Source organism: Camelina sativa, chromosome 2 (assembly GCF_030686135.1).
Source record: "Camelina sativa cultivar CO46 ecotype springtype chromosome 2, ASM3068613v1".
NCBI classification, from domain to species: Eukaryota; Viridiplantae; Streptophyta; class Magnoliopsida; order Brassicales; family Brassicaceae; genus Camelina; species Camelina sativa.
Window position 1 is genome coordinate 9444911 of NC_141881.1, and position 19443 is coordinate 9464353.

Here is a 19443-nt window from a genome sequence, read left to right on the forward strand (position 1 = left end):
CCATATCCTCCCCATCTTGATCATCACTGTCCCCAGTGAGCTAGTCCTCATAGTCATCATCAAGGAAGATGGCTTGAGCAGTTGCATAATCCTTGGGGTTTTGAACAGCTTTACCTGGGAGTTGGTTGATCTTTGGGGCTGGTTGGTTGTTGTATTGGCCTTCCAGGTATCGAACCTTTGTGGTGAGTGATTCATACTTCGCATTGAGATCATTGTATCCTGAGTCGATCTTGTTGCTCATCTCTGCGAACCGTTTCGCGATGTCCATAGATGTTGTGGCTTGATTCTGAATCATTTGCTGAATGAGACCGCATAACTCAGCTTCTTGTGAATTGTTTAATGGACCTTGTGGTTGTTGGAATCCAGGTGGTTGGTTGTAGGTTCCAGAGTACTATTGCTTAGGTGCATAGCCTTTGTTGTACTGGACAAAAGGCTTCTGTTGGACCTGGTTCCCTTGAATTGCAGATGGGTAAGTTTGGTCCTGAGGATTGGTAACATTCAGGTTCCGATAAGACAGATTTGGATTCGGCTTGTAGTTGTTGAACCCTCTGTTGTAACCTCCTTGGTTGTTGATGTAGTTAACATCTTCTATCTGCATAATCTCTCCATCTTGTTGTTGAAACTGCTCTTCTTCTGATATAGCATGAACATGCTGCTGCTGCTGGTTGAGTAGTTTATCAAGCTTGTCATTGAGGGCTTTCGTGTCTCTCTTGTACTTGGCATCTTCCTCTCCTATAGATCGCACAGATCGATCATATTCCTCATTGTAGTTGCCATCAGACTGAGCCAAGTTCTCAACTAGGTCCCAACCTTCATCAACATCCTTGTTGAGGAAGTTACCATTACTTGCGGTGTCCAGCAACATTCGTATCTTGGGGACCGCTCCTCTGTAAAGTGTGCTCAGCAATGAAGCATTACTGAAGCCATGATGTGAACATCGAGTAGTGTATCCCTTGAAACGTTCCCAAGCTTCATTGAACGTTTCGTTGTTCTTCTGAACAAATCCGGAAATTTCATTTCTCAGCCTTGTGGTTCTGGAGTTAGAGAAGAATATGGCTAGGAATGCCTTCTTGCACGCTTCCCAAGTGGTGATGGACTCCTTAGGGAGCGATTTCTCCCAGATGTGTGGTTTGTCTCCCAAAGAGAATGGGAAAAGCCTGAGCTTGAATCCATCTTCACTGACTCCATTGATCTTAGTGAGGCTACAGAGCCAATCAAATTCCTCCAGATGATCCAATGGGTCCTCCATTGGCAATCCATGAAACTTATTGCTCTGTATCATCTAGATGAGACTACTCTTGATCTCAAAATTGTTGTTCTGCACAGCTGGTGGCACAGTGCCATTCCTTTGAGTGTGAGTAGATGGAACATCTCCTGCTCCTATATTGGTCCTTGCTTGAGGAGCTGGTGGACCGTTCTGATTATGCATCGATGTTGATGTTGTCGATGAAAGGACTCAGGTTCTGGCTACCTCTGGATCGTGTTTGCATGCACAGGTAGGTATCCGAGTGTGTACATGAGGGTCAACTCGATCCAGGTGATTGAGTGACGGGTCGGGTGGGTGCTCGGGTTGTACCTGAGATTCAAAACAAACAAAAGCGAAAGCAAACAAGTCAGATTGTTAACCAATATAAACAAAAGGAACTTGATCTAGCAAGTGCTGAAATCCTAGACATAGCAAAATGAAATCAACTAAATGGCTACTCAGACAACATCGACAACCTGTCTGAGACAACAACAAGTAGCCAAGGTCTGTCGACGTTGTCGATGAGTAGCCAAATTGATAGACAGGCTTTCACCCAGGGTATCAATTCCCTATGCAGTTGTAGTACAAAGGGTTATCAATCCAAATGGTTGTCTATTGCTAGCAGGAAGGATATGATCAGAACAATACAAGTCAAGCATGGTAGATAGGGTTTTAGTTCTAACAGTCCTAAAATAAATGAATGAAAAGAATATAAACAAAGAAACCACACGACCTAAGCACTCGATGCAAGCAATCAAGTACATGATCGAGTGGGGTGATCGAGTAAGCAAGTGGGATATGAACAGCTCGAGCTATTACTCGATACAGGTTATCGTGTACCTGATTGGGTAAGCAGTCGAGTAGGTAAAGAAAATGTAAACAAATAGAATACGAAAGCTCCTAAGGATTGGGTAATCGAATCCTAAGTATTCTTGACCAGTACAGATGTGTTACATGCCTCAAGCAATTATTTCCTAGACAAAGAACCTCTAAAACTTTTTCACCACACTCTCGCAGTAGCAACAATCAACCTTGATCACATCACCACACTCTCGCACTAGCAATATGACCAAGCAGGCATTAAGATCAATTCATTATTGTCAGTAAACTCGAACTCATCTAATCTCTTACTCAGAGTCAAGTAAACCTCTAGCATTGGCTAAATCATGCATCTTATCTACACCCCTCGGTCGCTAAAACGCCTAGATCTAATCTCAACCTCTCGGTCTATTGACAGCATTAAGAACACCAACCTAGAAGGAAATCTATCAATCATTTACAATCAAACTAAAGCATCCTAACCGATCAAGAGCACAAAATCATCTATCCCATCCCAAGAAACTTTACTACACTACTCGGACATGATAACAAGGAACAAAACAACGAAAATGAATGAAAATTGCATTGTATTAAAAGATAGAGTAGAGTAGAAAGAGTACAAGATAGAAATCTAAGAAAACTACAAAAACTATGAAATAAAAATGCAAAACGAGAAGGAAAATGTTTGAGTCGCTCAGTTATCTCACAGAAGCTCTTGCTCTCTGGTTTGAGGGTCTGCGGCGTGCTCGTAATCATATCTTTGAGTTCTATAATAACTATCGCACCCTTTGACCCCTCGAAAATCACACAAATGTGGTGTAAAACATCTTTTTGTACGGTCCCCTAATCCATAACCTATTTTAATAACAACAATGAAGAAAGCTTGTGCATTATTAAAAAGTATGATATAGTAAATATAAAACAATAAATAATTACCTGGAGTTCTAGGGGACCAAGAAGTTGTAGTATCACAATGAGCAGAAGACATGACAAAGAAGACAATGAGAGCAATTATTATAGAAGATTTCATAATGGTAGTCATTTTTATGATGTTCTCTATATGTTTTTATGATTTCTTCTTTCCCTTACCTATTATATATAGATAATAACAAAATATAGGTTATATTTTTTTCCTAGTCAAAGATAAAAGATATCACATAAGTTCTTCAATCTAATTGCTTATACATTTCTTGTCAATCGAAAAACAAAGAAACTAATCGCTTTTATTTTGAAAATACAATCTAATCGCCTTTTTTAGAGCGAATCTAAATAAGGAAAGTGCGACATAATAGGCGATTCTAGGGTTTACAGAATGTCCTTCACGCTAGGGTTCATGTGACTGCCACCGCCGGTGTGCCTTCATGTCGGAGTTGGATCCTTCGGGTTTCCTACGGAGAGATGAGTCTTCTTCCCAAAATAAGCCACAGTCGTATGCAGCCGTGGTGAATAAGCGACCATCGCTTAAGAAACACGACTATGAAGTTAGTTTGATTGATGGTGTTCCAACAATTGCGGTGCTTCAGTGTTCGGTTCCCCTATGGGATGATTTTCTGGTGGTTCGGTTTCCTTCCGCAGCTCCACACGTTGCAAAGATTCATGTGATTGTCAATAAGATCTGGCCTCTTGGGGATAAGTCTGTTCGAATAGATGTATACGAGAACTCTGCAAGTTCCGTCTGGTTTCACATTCGTTATGAGACTACGAGGCTGAGAGTTTTGCGTAGAGGAATGTGGAATATTGCGGGTGTACCTATAATGCTGGCTAAATGGTCTTCCCTTCCAGAAGTTACGCCGCCAGTGATATCCTCGATGCCCTTGTGGGTAACTTTGAAGAACGTTCCCCACTCTCTTTTTTCATGGGAGGGTCTTGGCTTCTTAACTATTCCAATTGGTACTCCTATTCGGTTGCATCTGGACACCGAGCTTTGTAGTAAGTTGGATGAGGCAAAAGTGTTTTTGGAAGTCAATATGACAAAAACCTTACCTGCCACGTTTCGATTTCAAATGTCAAAGGAGGAGGATGTAACTGTGGAGTTTTTGTATCCTTGGCTCCCTCCGCGATGTTCTCGCTGCCATATGTGGGGGCACGCTAGTGATGGTTGTGTGACTGCTCCAGTATCGCCAAAAAAGGTTTCTGAAGCTTTTATTGAAGAAGGGGAAATAGCTTCTCCAAAAACGGTTCACGAGCCATAGGTAACCCCTCTGGTTCCGGTTGAGCAGTCTACTACTCCCGAGGGAACGAGTCAAACAACTCCACCTCAGGAGGACGCTACTGTAGGTTGGTCTGTTGTCTCCCTAGGAAAGGGCTGTAAGAGTGCTGACAAGACTCGTAGTCCATCTGCTGAAGGCCAAGGTCTTAAACTCGGTTCTTCTAGATTCTCTGTTTTGGGGGATACAGAACATGTTGGTGAGTCAGAGATTGCCATTGCAGTGGCTTCGGTCGACCATCAGAGCTCGGGTACTGGTACGGATACTGCAGGGACAACACTTGTTCCTGTTAAGCAGGTTCCTGTGGTGGACGCTACAATTCGAGCTTCATTACCGCGACAATCGAAACAACAAAAGACAACTTCGAAGTCTTCTTCTCAGCTAGCTAGGGGATTACCTTCTGGCATATCGAGCAAGAAGAACTCCCATAATCGTCATTAATGTCTGGCTTCTTCTGGAACATGCGTGGCTTTAATAAATCAAAAAAGCATTCTATTGTTCGTGACTGGGTGCAAACAGAGTCCCTGCAGTTTGGATGTTTAGTTGAAACGCGTGTCCAGGAAGATAAGGCCCCCCACATCATCTCTTATATGTTCTGTGGCTGGTCATCGATGACAAATTATGAGTTTAATCCTCTAGGGAGGATTTGGGTGGTGTGGAAGGATAATGTGAGAGTAACCCCAATTTTTAAGAGTGGTCAGGTTGTCACCTGTTCTGTCTTATTACCTGGGAATACTATGGAGTTTTTTGTATCTGATATGTCTATATTTTCTCTCTCCTTAGCATATATTTATCATTCATTTAGCTAGGATAACTCATTGGTTTGCATCATTTTCTAGTCCTTTCTATAAACTTTGCATGTCTAGGTAGTTCTTGCATCATTCTTGCATACATTGTGCATTTCGGAGTATTTCAAGTATTTAGGAGACGTTGGAAGCGCATCTGATCAAGCCACGCTCTCCAGAGGTCCGACCGAGCCACTCTCACTCGCCACGCACCCCATCGGTTCGATCGAGCCACTCTCACTCGCCAAGATCTCCAGAGGTCCGACCGAGCCACTCTCACTCGCCACGCTCTCCAGAGGTCCGACCGAGCCACTCTCACTCGCCACGCACCCCAGCGGTCCGACCGAGCCACTCTGTCTCGCCATGCACTCCAGCTGCCTTCACTCGAGCCACGCTGACATTGCATTCCACTTGATGCGCACGGACTCGATCGCACAGGTCAGGAAGTAAGACGTTTGGTCTCACACGCTTCAGGGAATTCCCTAACCGACTCTTCACCTTGTCGTTTTAAGTTTTAGGGCTTTCCATGTTGGACTACTATAGATACATTTTGTTAAGTCTCTGCGGAGACATATTATCTTTTATCTCATATTGTTTCTTTTTCTTAAGGTTTTTACCTAGCCACCAAATACGTTTTGAGACTTTGTATTCCGATATCTTTGAGATTATTCAGTTTTTGCATTTGATTCCTTCTAAAAAGTTGTTCATCTTATTTTTATCTACCTAATAATGCTTGTTTCAATGTTTTTTGTGTTTGCATCCTTGTTGATGATTTTTGGATCTGAGTAGTGTGGTAGTTCTTGAGGATGTGATAGATTAGGTGGAGGATCTTAGGATGTAGAGTGTTTAAGCTTTGATTGTATGATTCCCTTCTGGACTAGAGTTAGAAATACTAGTTTCTCTCTGATCAATTAGAACTAGGTTTTAGACATTTCCGCACCCAAAAGGGGTTCGATGAAATGTCTAACCAACTAGTGCCAGAGACTTACGTTCCTAGCCTAAGAGATGTTTGTTGACGTGAATGAACTTATTTTTCATGCCATGCTTGATCATGTTTCTCTAGCGAGAGCTAGGTTTGGAAGTGGTTGAGTTTGAGTAGCTTCTGTAAGAGCTTGGATTAGCTAATAAGTGATGTTCATTGTTTAGGGATGGTTTGCTTGTGGCATGTTAAATACTCTATAGAGTAGGATACTCCACCGACATCAATTACTCCCATCCTTAGGACCTCTTTCTTTCTGATTTTTATCTCATTCCTGAGACTGTTTCGTTCCTTGCTGTTTTGTTCATGCTTAGACTCGTTTATGTTTTTATTCATTTTTGCTTCTTGTCATGCATTCTCGTTTCTAGTTCTGTGACTCATTTCCGTTTTGTATTGTCACCATTCTAGGACTATTAGAAAAACACTCTCTTTGAATTGGCTTGACTTGTGATTTCTTGATTGCATCTTAATTGTTAGTAAAGTTTTCCAACTGGATTGACACCTTAAGTATTACAACTGCACAAGGTTAATTGAACCTGCTAGGACACACAAAAATCCTAGTATTAGTATCTTTTGTCTATGCATACAATCTACCTAAAGCAAGAAAAGAGCTTTGGGAGGATCTCAAACATCATTTTGATTCTCCTCTGTTTGCTAATAAGGCTTGGCTGATTGCAGGCGATTTTAATGAAATCCTTGATGGTGATGAGCACTCTAATTATGAGCATGATCCTTCTGTCACGTATGGCATGCGAGATTTTCATAATGTTGTTCGTCATTGTGCTCTAGTGGACATGCATTCTCATGGTCCTCTGTTCACCTGGGAGAATAAGAGAGATGAGGGTCTTGTTTGTAAGAAATTGGATCGTATATTGGTTAGTGAAGTTTGGTGTCAACTTTTTGTGGATGCCTATGGGGTTTTCGAATCCGGGGGATGCTCTGACCATCGATGTAGATTCTCGGTGGGGAATCAACTTGCTAAGCCAAGGGAACCTTTTCAGTTCTCAAATGCTATCCTGTCATTTCCGGAGTTTATGCCCACGATGCAGTCTTTTGGGACAACACATGCAGACTATACCATTTTACATCTGCGATGTTTCTTTTTTCGAAGAAGCTAAAGGCACTAAAGCCACTTTTGCAGTCTTTAGGTCGCCAAAAGCTTAGTAACTTATCTGAGCAGGTGAAGGAGGCTCACAAAACCCTTTGTGAGTGTCAGCTCACTACACTCGCCAACCCACCAGCTGCAGCGGAGGAGGCTGAGAAGCAGGCTTTCCAGCGATGGGATCTTGTTTCTCATTTGTAGGAGAGTTTTCTGAAGCAACGATCCAAGTTGCAATTGCTATTGGTGGGTGATAAAAACAACAAATTTTTTGACAATGCTGTCAAGTCTCGACAATGTCATAATGCAATCCACGAGATTCTCTGTAGTGATGGTACCATTGTCAAAACACAGCCAGAGCGTTTTTTTGAGGACTTCCTCAGGCATACACCACCAGATTATGAGGGTATGAGTGTTGATCAGCTAGCAGAATTGGTGACATTTCGCTGCTCCACTGCAGAACACTAGGGCTTACTGAAGGTGGTCTCGGCAGAGGAGATTCGTCAAACTCTGTTTAAGATGCCGGTGAGTAAAGCACCTGGACCGGACGGTTACATGGTTGAATTTTTCAAGCACACTTGGCCGATTTTAGGACCAGATTTTGTCATTGTTGTTCAATCCTTCTTCATCAAAGGTTTCCTTCCTAAAGGTGTCAACTCGACTATCCTGGCCCTTATACCTAAGAAGACTGATTCTAAGGAAATGAAGGACTACCGTTGTAACGCCCCCAAACCGTACTATGACCACCAAGGCCATCGGACGACCCCGAGATGCTACTTGGGAAACGTTCGCCAACGATCCGTCCGGGTACACGAACAAATCAAGCCCCTTAGCTGGACCGTCGCCGAGGTTCCCGACCACACGACCCATCCTTAAGGATTTACAACCCTCCAGACAAGCCGTGTGTTGAGCCGACATGGACAAAGTCTATATCAGTATTACTCGTTCGAAATAAAAGAAATCCGATTACATTAAAACTTGAAAGAGTTTACTACCAACGATTAGACAAAAGATTAACAAGGCTTCGCGCCAAAGTTTGGTTCGCAATAAAACATACTTTGAATTTTACAATAGACACCAAAACAAAAACTACTCTGGAGTCCTATCATTCACCACACCCTCTAGTTCCCTCTAGGGTTACCTACAGCACAAAATATTATCATAAGTAATCTAAGATTACTTAGTGAGCTCAGGGTTCCTGCAGAGAAATAAACCCCAATCCCAAACCCCAATAACAAACAACATGCAAGCATAAATAACAACATGCAAGCACAAACAATCAACATACAAGCCGTGATAAATAACATGCGAGCATAAGATTTAACATGCAATCGAGTTAAACAACTGCCAAGCAAACATTCATCTCAATAACCAATCAGAGATCATATGCGAAAGCTGATAAGCTAAAGCAAAACATCTTACAAACAATCGCAATTACATGCAACAACATACAACTACATGCATGCATAACCACACAACATGCAACAACATAAACTTGTATTAAAACAAGAGATTTTAACCAGTTCCAGTTTATAGGTCCCGGTGTGCATCCTTTCCCTACACCCCTCGCGAATCACCGAATCGCAACCACAAAGGCATGCTATCAGATCGCACTCCAAACTACACCGTCGTGTAGACAGCCTCGGCCAGGGTAGCGAGCCCAGTAACCTCCGAGCTCTTCGTAACCAACCCTACAAACACACGCACATGGGTTGCATGTCGCGGCTGCATGTGGTACGGAATGGGAATGATGACAATACTAAATTATATTACGCATAGCCAGAATCTCTCGCGGACTACTACGCTTTACAACCTCACCACAAATTATACTTGAGTTTATATGATCTCATTTCATAAATTTTCAAGTATTTCCAACTCATCACCGCCCTTGTTGCTAGAACATCTCGATCTAGCAACCGGCTTAACCTCACCTCACATGCAACTTAACAAGAAAAACATAGACGAATTTCAAGTAAATGCATCTAAATGATTCATGCAAACCGCACACTAGATGGAAGTCTTTAACTCTCCATCTAAGCCGGCAAAAGAATATGTGCCTGAACTCACTGTATACCGTCGATGATCGGTCTCCTTTGAGGAAGGTTCTCTCGCGGCACACTTGGATCTTCTCTTTGGTTAGAATCGATTTCCTTATCGATCTAACCTTGGTCGATAGTCTCGTCTTGCGTTTTCCCCTCTTCTCTTCTTTCACTCACGGCAACAACCTTCTTTCTCTCTTCTCTCTCTCTCTCTATCTCTTTCTCTCTCAAGTTTTCTCTCCTTACCCCTTCTTAACCTCCACGAAAATGAGAGAGATGAGGAGCTATTTATAGAGAGGTTGGGCGGTGGAGATAGCCAATGCATGTGGAGGGCTCTCTCTCCATTAGTGAGTATTAGAGGATGTCCTAACACTTGGTGAGATTTCCATTAGCCACCTTGAATCCCACTAACTCTTGCTTGAATTTTTTTTTTAATCTCCCACTAAGCTCCACTAACACTCCTTGAATTAAATAATCTCCACTAAGCTCCACTATCTCTTCAAGATTAAAATAATCCTCCCACTAACTTTTTCTTGATTAAAAATAATCATTCCACTAACTTTTTCTTGTCTTAGAAGATTTTTAGTGGAATCAGTTAGTGTCTCGGTCGATCCTTGTCGACTCTCGGCAATACTTGGTCCGTCTTGGCATTTCCGGCAACTTCCCTCAGATGCACTCGGCAGCTATCAACAATCCTCGGACATTCTCAGTCCTTTGGTCATTTCCGGGTAACTCGGCCATTTCTTGATCCGTCCAGATTCCCTCGGACTTTTCTTCATTAAACTCCCTTCTTTCCTTATTGGCTTCTCTTTCTCATCTTTTGACCTTGAGATTTCATTTTGTAATTTACCTCGTGGTGAGAGTCATTATATTCTCCCCCCTTAATAGAATTTGTCCCTAATTCCATAGGGTTCCGATGGTCCTGCCTCATCTTCTTCGGCAAATAGCTGAGGATACTTGGCATGGATTCTGTCCTCGTCCTCCCAAGTGGTAACCTTACGGTTCTGCTTTCCCCAAAATACTTGGATTTGAGGAATACTCCTATTCTTCAACTTCCGAGTCCTTCTTTGCCCTATTCCAAAGAGTCCTTCGGGGTACGTTAGATTTGACTCCAACTCCTCGATAGGCTCTGGCACAATCATGTTAGGATCTGGCACATGCTTCCGTAGTTGTGAAACATGGAAGACTTTAGGTAGCCGCATCATCTCCGGCATAGCTAACCGGTAGGCTACTTCTCCAACTTTTGCTCAATCGGGTATGGTCCAATGAACCTTACCGTGAGCTTTCCCACTTTATCAAATCGATCCTTCCCTTTTTGTGGGGCGACCTTCAAATATACCATATCCCCAACTTTAAACTCCACTTCCCGCCTCTTACGATCTGCGTACTTCTTCTGGCGATCTTGTGCCTTTTTCATACTCTCCCGTATGAACGTAATCTTTTCCTTTGTCTCATCAATCAACTTGTGATTGAAACTTGTCCTCTCCCCAACTTTGGTCCAACATAAAGGCGTTCGACACGGCCTTCCGTACATTGCTTCAAATGGTGACATGACAATGCTTGTGTGATAACTATTGTTAGACGCAAACTCAACCAATGGTAGGTTCTTCTCCCAGTCTGACGACCATTCCAAAGCACATCGTCGGATCATGTCCTCTATGGTTTGGATAATTCTCTCCGTCTGTCCGTCTGTCTCCGGGTGGAATGAGGTGCTCATGTGAACATCTGTTCCCAACGCCCTGTGCAAATCTTGCGAAAACAATGACGCGAACTTGGGATCACGATCAGAAACAATATTTGCTGGCACTCCATGCAACTTAAAAATTTCATCAATATACTTCTCTGCCAAAACTGGCGCTTGGTCTGTACTCCTTACTGGAACCAAATGGGCTACTTTGGTTAAACGATCAACCACCACCCATACTGCATCATTGATTTTTCCCTTTCTTATCGGTAGACCGGTAATAAAATCCATCGAGATAGAGTCCCATTTCCATGTCGGTATGGGCAAGTTTCGTAGCAAACCTGCTGGCACTTGATGCTCAACCTTGATTCTTTGACATGAGTCACATTGACTTACCCACTTTGCTACTGCTCTCTTTAATCCACGCCAATGATAGTATCTATGAACGTCCTTCTACATCTTTGTGCTTCCCGGGTGTATACTCAATGCTGAGCTGTGGGCGGCTCCTAAGATCTCCTCTTGTAGTCTGTTCCGGTCAGGTACAGTTACTCTCCCGTTGAGTACTAAGGTGTCATCATCAGCCAAATGATAACCACTTGCATTCGGTCCTTCCGAACTCTTCAATTCCTCAATAATCTTTTTCAGGTTTTCATCCTGATGTTGCTCTTCTCGAACTCGGTGTAACAAGCTTGCTTGAGTTACAGCTTGTAAACCCAACGGCTCACTAGACTCTCCCTCTAAGGCTAAAAGCCTTACCTTCTTCAATTCATCGGCCCAAAACTCCACGTCTTTCTCGGCATCAACTTGTGTTTTTCTTTGGCTTAGCGCGTCTGCTACTATATTCGCTTTGCCTGGGTGGTACTGGATCTTCAAATCAAAATCAGCAATGAATTCCATCCAGCTTATCTGACGCAAATTGAGATCGTGAACAAGTATTTAAGATTTTGATGGTCCGTAAATACCTGAACCGCTTCTCCATACAAGTACGATCTCCATATTCTTAACGCAAACACCACGGCTGCCATCTCTAGGTCATGTGTGGGGTAATTCTCCTCATGCTTCCTTAACTGTCTGGAGGCATAGGCAATCACTCTATCCCCTTGTATTAAAACACATCCAACACCAACTCTTGATGCGTCTGTAAACACAGAATACGGTTGGTTGGGTTCGGGTAGGGCTAACACTGGTGCTGTTGTCAGCACTCCTTTTAATATTTGGAAAGCTTCCTCTACCTCCTCGTTCCATATAAAAGGTACTCCTATCCCAGTAAGTCGTGTCAACGGCTTCGCAATGGATGAAAATCCCTTTACAAACTTCCGATAATAGCCTGCAAGGCCTAAGAAGCTTCTAACTTCTGTCACTGAGGTTGGTTTTGGCCAATCATGGATTGCGGCAATCTTTTCTGGGTCAGTGGACACACCTTGCTCCGAAACTCGATGCCCTAAAAACCCAATCTCCCTCTGCCAAAATTTACACTTGCTGAACTTCACGAACAGCTTCATCTCCCTTAACCTCTCCAACACTTTCCTCAAATGCTCCGTGTGCTCCTCCGCACTCCGCGAGTATATAAGGATGTCATCGATGAATATTATCACGAATCGATCCAAGTAATCATGGAAAAATTCATTCATCAATCGCATGAATGCCGCCGGTGCATTGGTAAGTCCAAACGGCATTACTACGAACTCGTACTGGCCATATCTTGTCTGAAACGCCGTCTTCAGCACATCTTGCTCTGCGATCGAAATTTGATGGTAGCCAGAGGCTAAATCAATCTTTGAAAACCAACTTTCTCCGCTGAGTTGATCTAACAGCTCATCAATCCTTGGCAAAGGATATTTGTCCTTGATAGTTATGTTATTGATTCCTCGGTAATCAATACATAAACGCATGCTTCCGTCCTTCTTTTTGACGAATAGCACTGGGGCTCCCCATGGCGACGAACTTGGTCGTATAAAACCCTTCCCCAACAAGTCCTCTAACTGAGTCTTGAGTTCAGCCAACTCGGCTGGTGCAATGCGATACGGTGCCTTAGCAATCGGGGTTGCTCCCGGCTCAAGGTTTATGGTAAAAGGATGGCTCCTTGGTGGAGGCAACCCTTCCAACGGCCTAAACACGTCCTCAAAGTCCTTAACTATGGTAATGTCCTCAACTTCCTGGCCTTCCTTGTCATCTCTTCCCATGGCGGTAAGAGTGACTAGATAAACCTCATCTTCCTCAAAAGATCTTCCAATCCTTGCTGCCGATGCGAAGTATGCCGTTTTACTCGGGCTGATCCCATTGAAAACTAGAGGTGTCCCTCCTCCATTTTCAAATATAACCCTGCTCCTACTGCAGTCTATATGGGCTTGGTGTTCCGATAACCAATCCATTCCCAAAATAACATCGAACCTATCCAATGGCATCACCAGAGGATTTACCGGGAGGTTCGTATCTTGCAAGACTATCGACACTTCCTTGATCCATCTTCTTGTCTTCAACGGTGGTTGATTACCAGCAGTGTAGACATTAATGTTCACTTCTTCCTCCTAACACAAGTCTCCGAACTTGTCAACCGCTTCGGGAGTCACAAAACTATTGGACGCTCCCGAATCGAACAGTACATGTGTGGGGTTACCACCAACAAGTAAAGGTCCTAAACGCAAAGCAAATACCACAATGCCATGCAATAAACTAATCACACAAACACACAAACACACAAGCAATCACAACCAATCACAAGAGAGTTAGAACCCAATCAAACCTGTTATAGGACCCTTCGCGGCCTGCTACTTGATTCACTTTCCGGGTGTTCACAATCTTAGTCTGCTGGACGGGTTCCTTCTTTTTCTCCCGAGCCGCAATCTCATTCTCGGTCTCAATGGCTTCCTCAACACTTACTGCTCTCTCCTCTACTTCCTCAACACTTCGGTATGTTACCGCGTGCAGTCTTCCCTTTATCTCTGGCCCGAGTCCATTAAAGTATCTCTAGGCCATCGCTAACTCGTCGTCGTTTCCCTCGTACAAATACCTCCAAAGTCTTGTAAAGACTCTTCCATAAGCTCGAACAGTCATCTCACCTTGTTCCAGTTGCAGGAACTGATTTTCTAGTCGATCACGCGACTCTGGTGGAAAGTATTTTAACTCAAACTCCTTCTTAAAGATTCCCCACGTTATAGTCTGAAATCGGTAGCGAGGAACTACGGTATCCCACCATGCACGAGCATCTTCCTCCAAAAAGTTAACAGCGACCGGTCTCCTAAACTCCTCTGGACACCTTGTCATTTCAAAATTACTTTCCAGTTCCTTTATCCATGAGTCTGCTACCACAATATTCGGGTCTCCTTTGAACCTTCGAAATCCTAAGTTCCTCAACAGCATTACTCGTTTTAGCAATTGATCGGATGGATCTTCGGCTGCACGGTTTGCTTGGTCCTGTTGTTGTTGCTGGATCATGTGATTCAAGAGGTCTTGAATCATCTTAAGTGTTTTCTGGGTCTCTCGCACATTCGACTCACTTGGTCCTTCTCCATGCGTTCGGTAATCCCTTGGCATGTTCTGATTCGGTTGGGCAGCAAACGGTCCAAACGGTTCAAATCCTGGCGGGTACATACCCTCCGGTGTACTAAATCGAGCTGAACTCGATGGTGTGTATCTTGGCATCGCGCCAGGTACATCCCATTCCGGCATAAACATGTTTGGTTCAAATATGTCTGGGAACGACTCTTCCCCTTGCGCATCACCAAAATGCGAACCCCATTCCTCCGGACCAAAAAGTTGACTCGAACCCCTCCCTGTGTCCGGCGAACGATGCGTCGACCTAGACCTTTCGGATCCTTGACGAGACATCTGTATCCACGATCAACAAAGGGTTTACTTAATCCCATCTTATCCTAAGTGATGAACGATCCGGATTACCTAAGTGTCTATTGCGACCATTTGACTCGATAAATCATTTGAAAACATGAGTAATATATAGCATCATAACCATGCTCTGATACCACCGTTGTAACGCCCCCAAACCGTACTATGACCACCAAGGCCATCGGACGACCCTGAGACGCTACTTGGGAAACGTTCGCCAACGATCCATCCCGGTACAAGAACAAATCAAGCCCCTTAGCCAGACTGTCGCCGAGGTTCCCGACCACACTATCCGTCCTTAAGGCTTTACAACCCTCCAGACAAGCCGTGTGTTGAGCCGACATGGACAAAGTCTATATCAGTATTACTCGTTCGAAATAAAAGAAATCTAATTACATTAAAACATGAAAGAGTTTACTACCAACAATTACACAAAAGATTAACAAGGCTTCGCGCCAAAATTTGGTTCGTAATAAAACATACTTTGAATTTTACAATAGACACCAAAACCAAAACTACTCCGGAGTCCTATCGTTCACCACGCCCTCTAGTTCCCTCTAGGGTTACCGGCAGCACAAAATATTATCATAAGTAATCTAAGATTACTTAGTGAGCTCAGGGTTCTTGCAGAGAAATAAACCCCAATCACAAACCCCATCAACAAACAACATGCAAGCATAATTAACAACATGCAAGCACAAACAATCAACATGCAAGCCGTGATAAACAACATGCAAGCATAAGATTTAACATGCAAGCGAGTTAAACAACTGCCAAGCAAACATTCATCTCAATAACCAATCAGAGATCACATGCGGAAGCTGATAAGCTAAACCAAAACATCTTACAAACAATCGCAATTACATGCAACAACATACAACTACATGCACGCATAACCACACAACATGCAACAACATAAACTTGTATTAAAACAATAGTTTTTAACCAGTTCACGTTTATAGGGCCCGGTATGCATCATTTCCCTACACCCCTCGCGAATCACCAAATCGCAACCACAAAGGCATGCTATCGGATCGCACTCCAAACTACACCGCCGTGTAGACAGCCTACAAACACACGCACATGGGTTTCATGTCGCGGCTGCATGTGGTACGGAATGGGAAAGATGACAATACCAAATTATATTACGCATAGCCGGAATCTCTCGCGGACTACTACGCTTTACAACCTCACCACAAATTATACTTGAGTTTATATGATCTCAATTCATAAATTTCAAGTATTTCCAACTCATCACCGCCCTTGTTGCTAGAACATCTCGATCTAGCAACCGGCTTAACCTCACCTCACATGCAACTTAACAAGAAAAACATAGAAGAATTTCAAGTAAATGCATCTAAATGATTCATGCAAACCGCACACTAGATGGAAGTCTTTAACTCTCCATCTAAGCCGGCAAAAGAATATGTGCCTGAACTCACTGTAAACCGTCGATGATCGGTCTCCTTTGACGAAGGTTCTCTCGTGGCACACTTGGATCTTCTCTTCGGTTAGAATCGATTTCCTTATCGATCTAACCTTGGTCGATAGTCTCGTCTTGCGTTTTCCCCTCTTCTCTTCTTTCACTCACGACAACAACCTTCTTTCTCTCTTCTCTCTCTCTCTATCTCTTTCTCTCTCAAGTTTTCTCTCCTTACCCCTTCTTAACTTCCACGAAAATGAGAGAGATGAGGAGCTATTTATAGAGAGGTTGGATGGTGGAGATAGCCAATGCATGTGGAGTGCTCTCTCTCCATTAGTGAGTATTAGAGGATGTCTTAACACTTGGTGAGATTTCCATTAGCCACCTTGAATCCCACTAACTCTTGCTTGAATTGTTTTTTTAAATCTCCCACTAAGCTCCACTAACACTCCTCGAATTAAATAATCTCCACTAAGCTCCACTATCTCTTCAAGATTAAAATAATCCTCCCACTAACTTTTTCTTGATTAAAAATAATTATTCCACTAACTTTTTCTTTCCTTAGAAGATTTTTAGTGGAATCAGTTAGTGTCTCGGTCGATCCTTGTCGACTCTCGGTAATACTTGGTCCGTCTTGGCATTTCCGGCAACTTACCTTGGATGCACTCGGCAGCTATCGTCAATCCTCGGACTTTCTCAGTCCTTCGGTCATTTCCGGGTAACTCGGCCATTTCTTGCTCCGTCCAGATTCCCTTGGACTTTTCTTCATTAAACTCCCTTCTTTCCTTATTGGCTTCTCTTTCTCATCTTTTGACCTTGAGATTTCATTTTGTAATTTACCTCGTGGTGAGGGTCATTACAACCGTCCTATTTCCTGCTGTAATATATTATACAAGGTAATTTCCAAGATTCTTGCTAATTGTCTTAAGGTTATCTTGCCTTCCTTCATTGCTCCAAATCAGTCAGCTTTCATCAAGGATAGACTTATGATGGAAAATCTCTTGTTAGCATCGGAGTTGGTTAAATATTATCAAAAGGAATCTATTTCTCCTCGGTGCATGATGAAGATTGATATCTCCAAGGCGTTTGAATCAGTTCAATGGCCATTCTTAACAAATATTCTCAAGACAATTAATCTCCCTACTGAATTCATTCACTGGATAGAGCTCTGCACTGGTACGGCTTCATTCTATGTACAAGTGAATGGTGAACTAGCGGGTTATTTCCAAAGTACAAGAGGTTTCAGGCAAGGTTGTTCGCTGTCTCCGTACCTCTTTGTCATCTGTATGAATGTCCTGTCTCTTATGCTCGATAAATCTGCAGCTGATTGAAACATAGGCTACCATCCGCGCTGCAAAACTATGAGTCTCACTCATCTTTGTTTTGCCGATGATATTCTTGTTTTCTCTGATGGAAGCTCACGCTCTGTCGCTGAAATTTTAGCTGTATTTGACAAGTTTGCAGTCATCTCTGGTCTCAAAATCAGCTTGGAAAAATCTACCCTCTTTATGGCTGGTTCTTCTCCGCAGCATCAACAAGATATCCTCCAACATTTTCCGTTTACGGTTGGCTCTCTCCCTGTGCGGTACTTAGGACTTCCCCTCCTCACATGTTCTATGACACATTCGGACTATCTACCACTCCTTGAGCGTATCCGCTTAAGAATTACCTCATGGACGGGTCGGTTCTTGTCCTTTGCGGGCAGACTTCAGTTAATCAAATCATTGCTTTCAAGTCTCACCAACTTCAGGCTCTCTGCTTTCCTTCTACCAAAAAAGTGTCTTCAGGGGATTAATATCCTTTTCTCGGCTTTCCTGTGGTCTGGTCCAGACCTTAGTTCAAGAAAGGCTAAGATATCCTGGCTTGACGTGTGTAAACCGAAGTCTGAGGGTGGCTTGGGTCTTCGTCGCTTGCGAGACACAAATACAGTGTGCATTTTGAAACTCATTTGGCGACTTGTGTCGGCTGGCAATTCCCTTTGGGTAAATTGGGTCAGGCGAAACTTGATTCGAACTAGTTCCTTCTGGTCAGTTAATGAGAAGAGTGTTGGGGGTTCATGGATGTGGAGGAAGATTTTGAAGTATCGAGCACTTGCTGCGAGTTTACATAAGAAAGAGGTGACAACAGACCACGGTACATCCTTCTGGTTTGATGATTGCAGCCCACTTGGTCAGTTGTTTGGGCAACTTGGGAAACGTGGTAGTATTGATATGGGAATGCCGCAGTAGAATACAGTGGCCGAGGCACTTTCGCATCGGAGACGTAGACACAGGGTAGACATTCTAAACCAACTTGAACATGTGCTTGATTCACTCCGTGTTTCAGTGCAACCAACAGGTTATGATCGGCCTCTTTGAAAGCAAAAGAACGGCTCTTTTAAGAGCAAATTTCTCTCGCATGATACTTGGGTTTTGATAAGGCAACCAAACCCTACCTGCAACTTGTATGCAGGTGTTTTGTTTCCTCACTAAACGACCAAGTACTCTTTTATATCTTGGCTTGCTTTCCAAAACAGGCTCTCTACGGGTGACAAATTGGTTCAATGGAACGCTACTGTAAACGGTTCTTGTATACTCTGTCAGGGACATAGGGAAACAAGGGATCATATTTTCTTCTCCTGCACGTACTCCTCTCAAATCTGGTCTACGCTGGCTCAAGGATTACTTGGTGTCCGGTTTTTCACGAACTGAGCAGCTTTGATCCCTCTGCTTCTTGACTCGTCCGCTCCACGGCTCCACCTATTTGTTCTCCTGTATGTCTTTCAGGCTGCTCTCCATAACCTTTGGCGGGAACGTAATGCTCGACAACATGGCGAAGCTCCCACTCCACCTATAAATCTCATCAAGCTCTGATAAACGGATTTTCACCCAGGGTATCAATTCCCTATGCAGTTGTGGTACAAAGGGTTATCAATCCAAATGGTTGTTTATGCTAGCAGGAAGGATGCAATCAGAACAATGCAAGTCAAGCCAAGCAATAAAGGGGTTTTGTCTAACAATCCTAAAATAAGAAAAGAAAAGAATATAAACAAGGAAACACACGACCTGAGCACTCGATGCAAGCATTCGAGTACAGGATCGGGTGGGGTGATCGAGTTAACAAATGAAGTATGAACAACTCGAGGGGTTACTCGAAGCAGGTGATCGTGTACCTGTTTGGGTAAGGGATCGAGTGATGAAATAAAATGCAAGCAATAAAAATACGAAAGCTTCTAAGGATGGGGTAATCGAATCCTAAGTGTTCCTAACCAATACAGATGTCTTACATGCCTCAAGCAAATATTCCCTAGACAATGAATCTCTAAAATCTCCTTAAAACA

At 43.2% G+C, this 19443-nt stretch overlaps 2 protein-coding genes and 1 non-coding gene across 3 annotated transcripts; 2 read left to right on the forward strand and 1 right to left on the reverse strand.

Annotated features, from left to right (window-relative positions):
• The first annotated feature begins 920 nt into the window (after positions 1 to 920).
• Positions 921 to 1027, forward strand: LOC147948356 (small nucleolar RNA R71). The gene has a single exon (XR_015585955.1). It is a non-coding gene; the product is annotated as a small nucleolar RNA R71 (small nucleolar RNA).
• A 10284-nt stretch (positions 1028 to 11311) lies between these two features.
• LOC147948357 (uncharacterized) lies at positions 11312 to 16855 on the reverse strand. Its single transcript, XM_087466521.1, has 8 exons — positions 16780 to 16855; positions 15960 to 16018; positions 14839 to 15054; positions 13918 to 14686; positions 13602 to 13800; positions 13462 to 13531; positions 11821 to 13386; positions 11312 to 11764 (listed from the first exon to the last, which is right to left on the reverse strand). The coding sequence occupies exons 1-8, from the start codon at positions 16853 to 16855 to the stop codon at positions 11312 to 11314; spliced, it is 3408 nt and encodes a 1135-aa protein (XP_087322647.1).
• A 258-nt stretch (positions 16856 to 17113) lies between these two features.
• On the forward strand, positions 17114 to 17455 carry LOC147948358 (secreted RxLR effector protein 78-like). Its single transcript, XM_087466527.1, has one exon. The coding sequence runs from the start codon at positions 17114 to 17116 to the stop codon at positions 17453 to 17455; it is 342 nt and encodes a 113-aa protein (XP_087322653.1).
• Positions 17456 to 19443: the final 1988 nt, after the last annotated feature.

Coding starts and splice junctions, on each gene's coding strand:
- LOC147948357 (XM_087466521.1), bottom strand. CDS start 16,855: ATGGCCGAGTTACCCGGAAATGACCGAAGGACTGAGAAAGTCCGAGGA. Junction 16,019..16,779: donor AGCTGCCGAGTGCATCCAAG/GTAAGTTGCCGG, acceptor TTTCTTGTTAAG/TTGCATGTGAGGTGAGGTTA. Junction 11,765..11,820: donor TGTATGGAGAAGCGGTTCAG/GTATTTACGGAC, acceptor AATTTGCGTCAG/ATAAGCTGGATGGAATTCAT.
- LOC147948358 (XM_087466527.1), top strand. CDS start 17,114: ATGGAAAATCTCTTGTTAGCATCGGAGTTGGTTAAATATTATCAAAAG.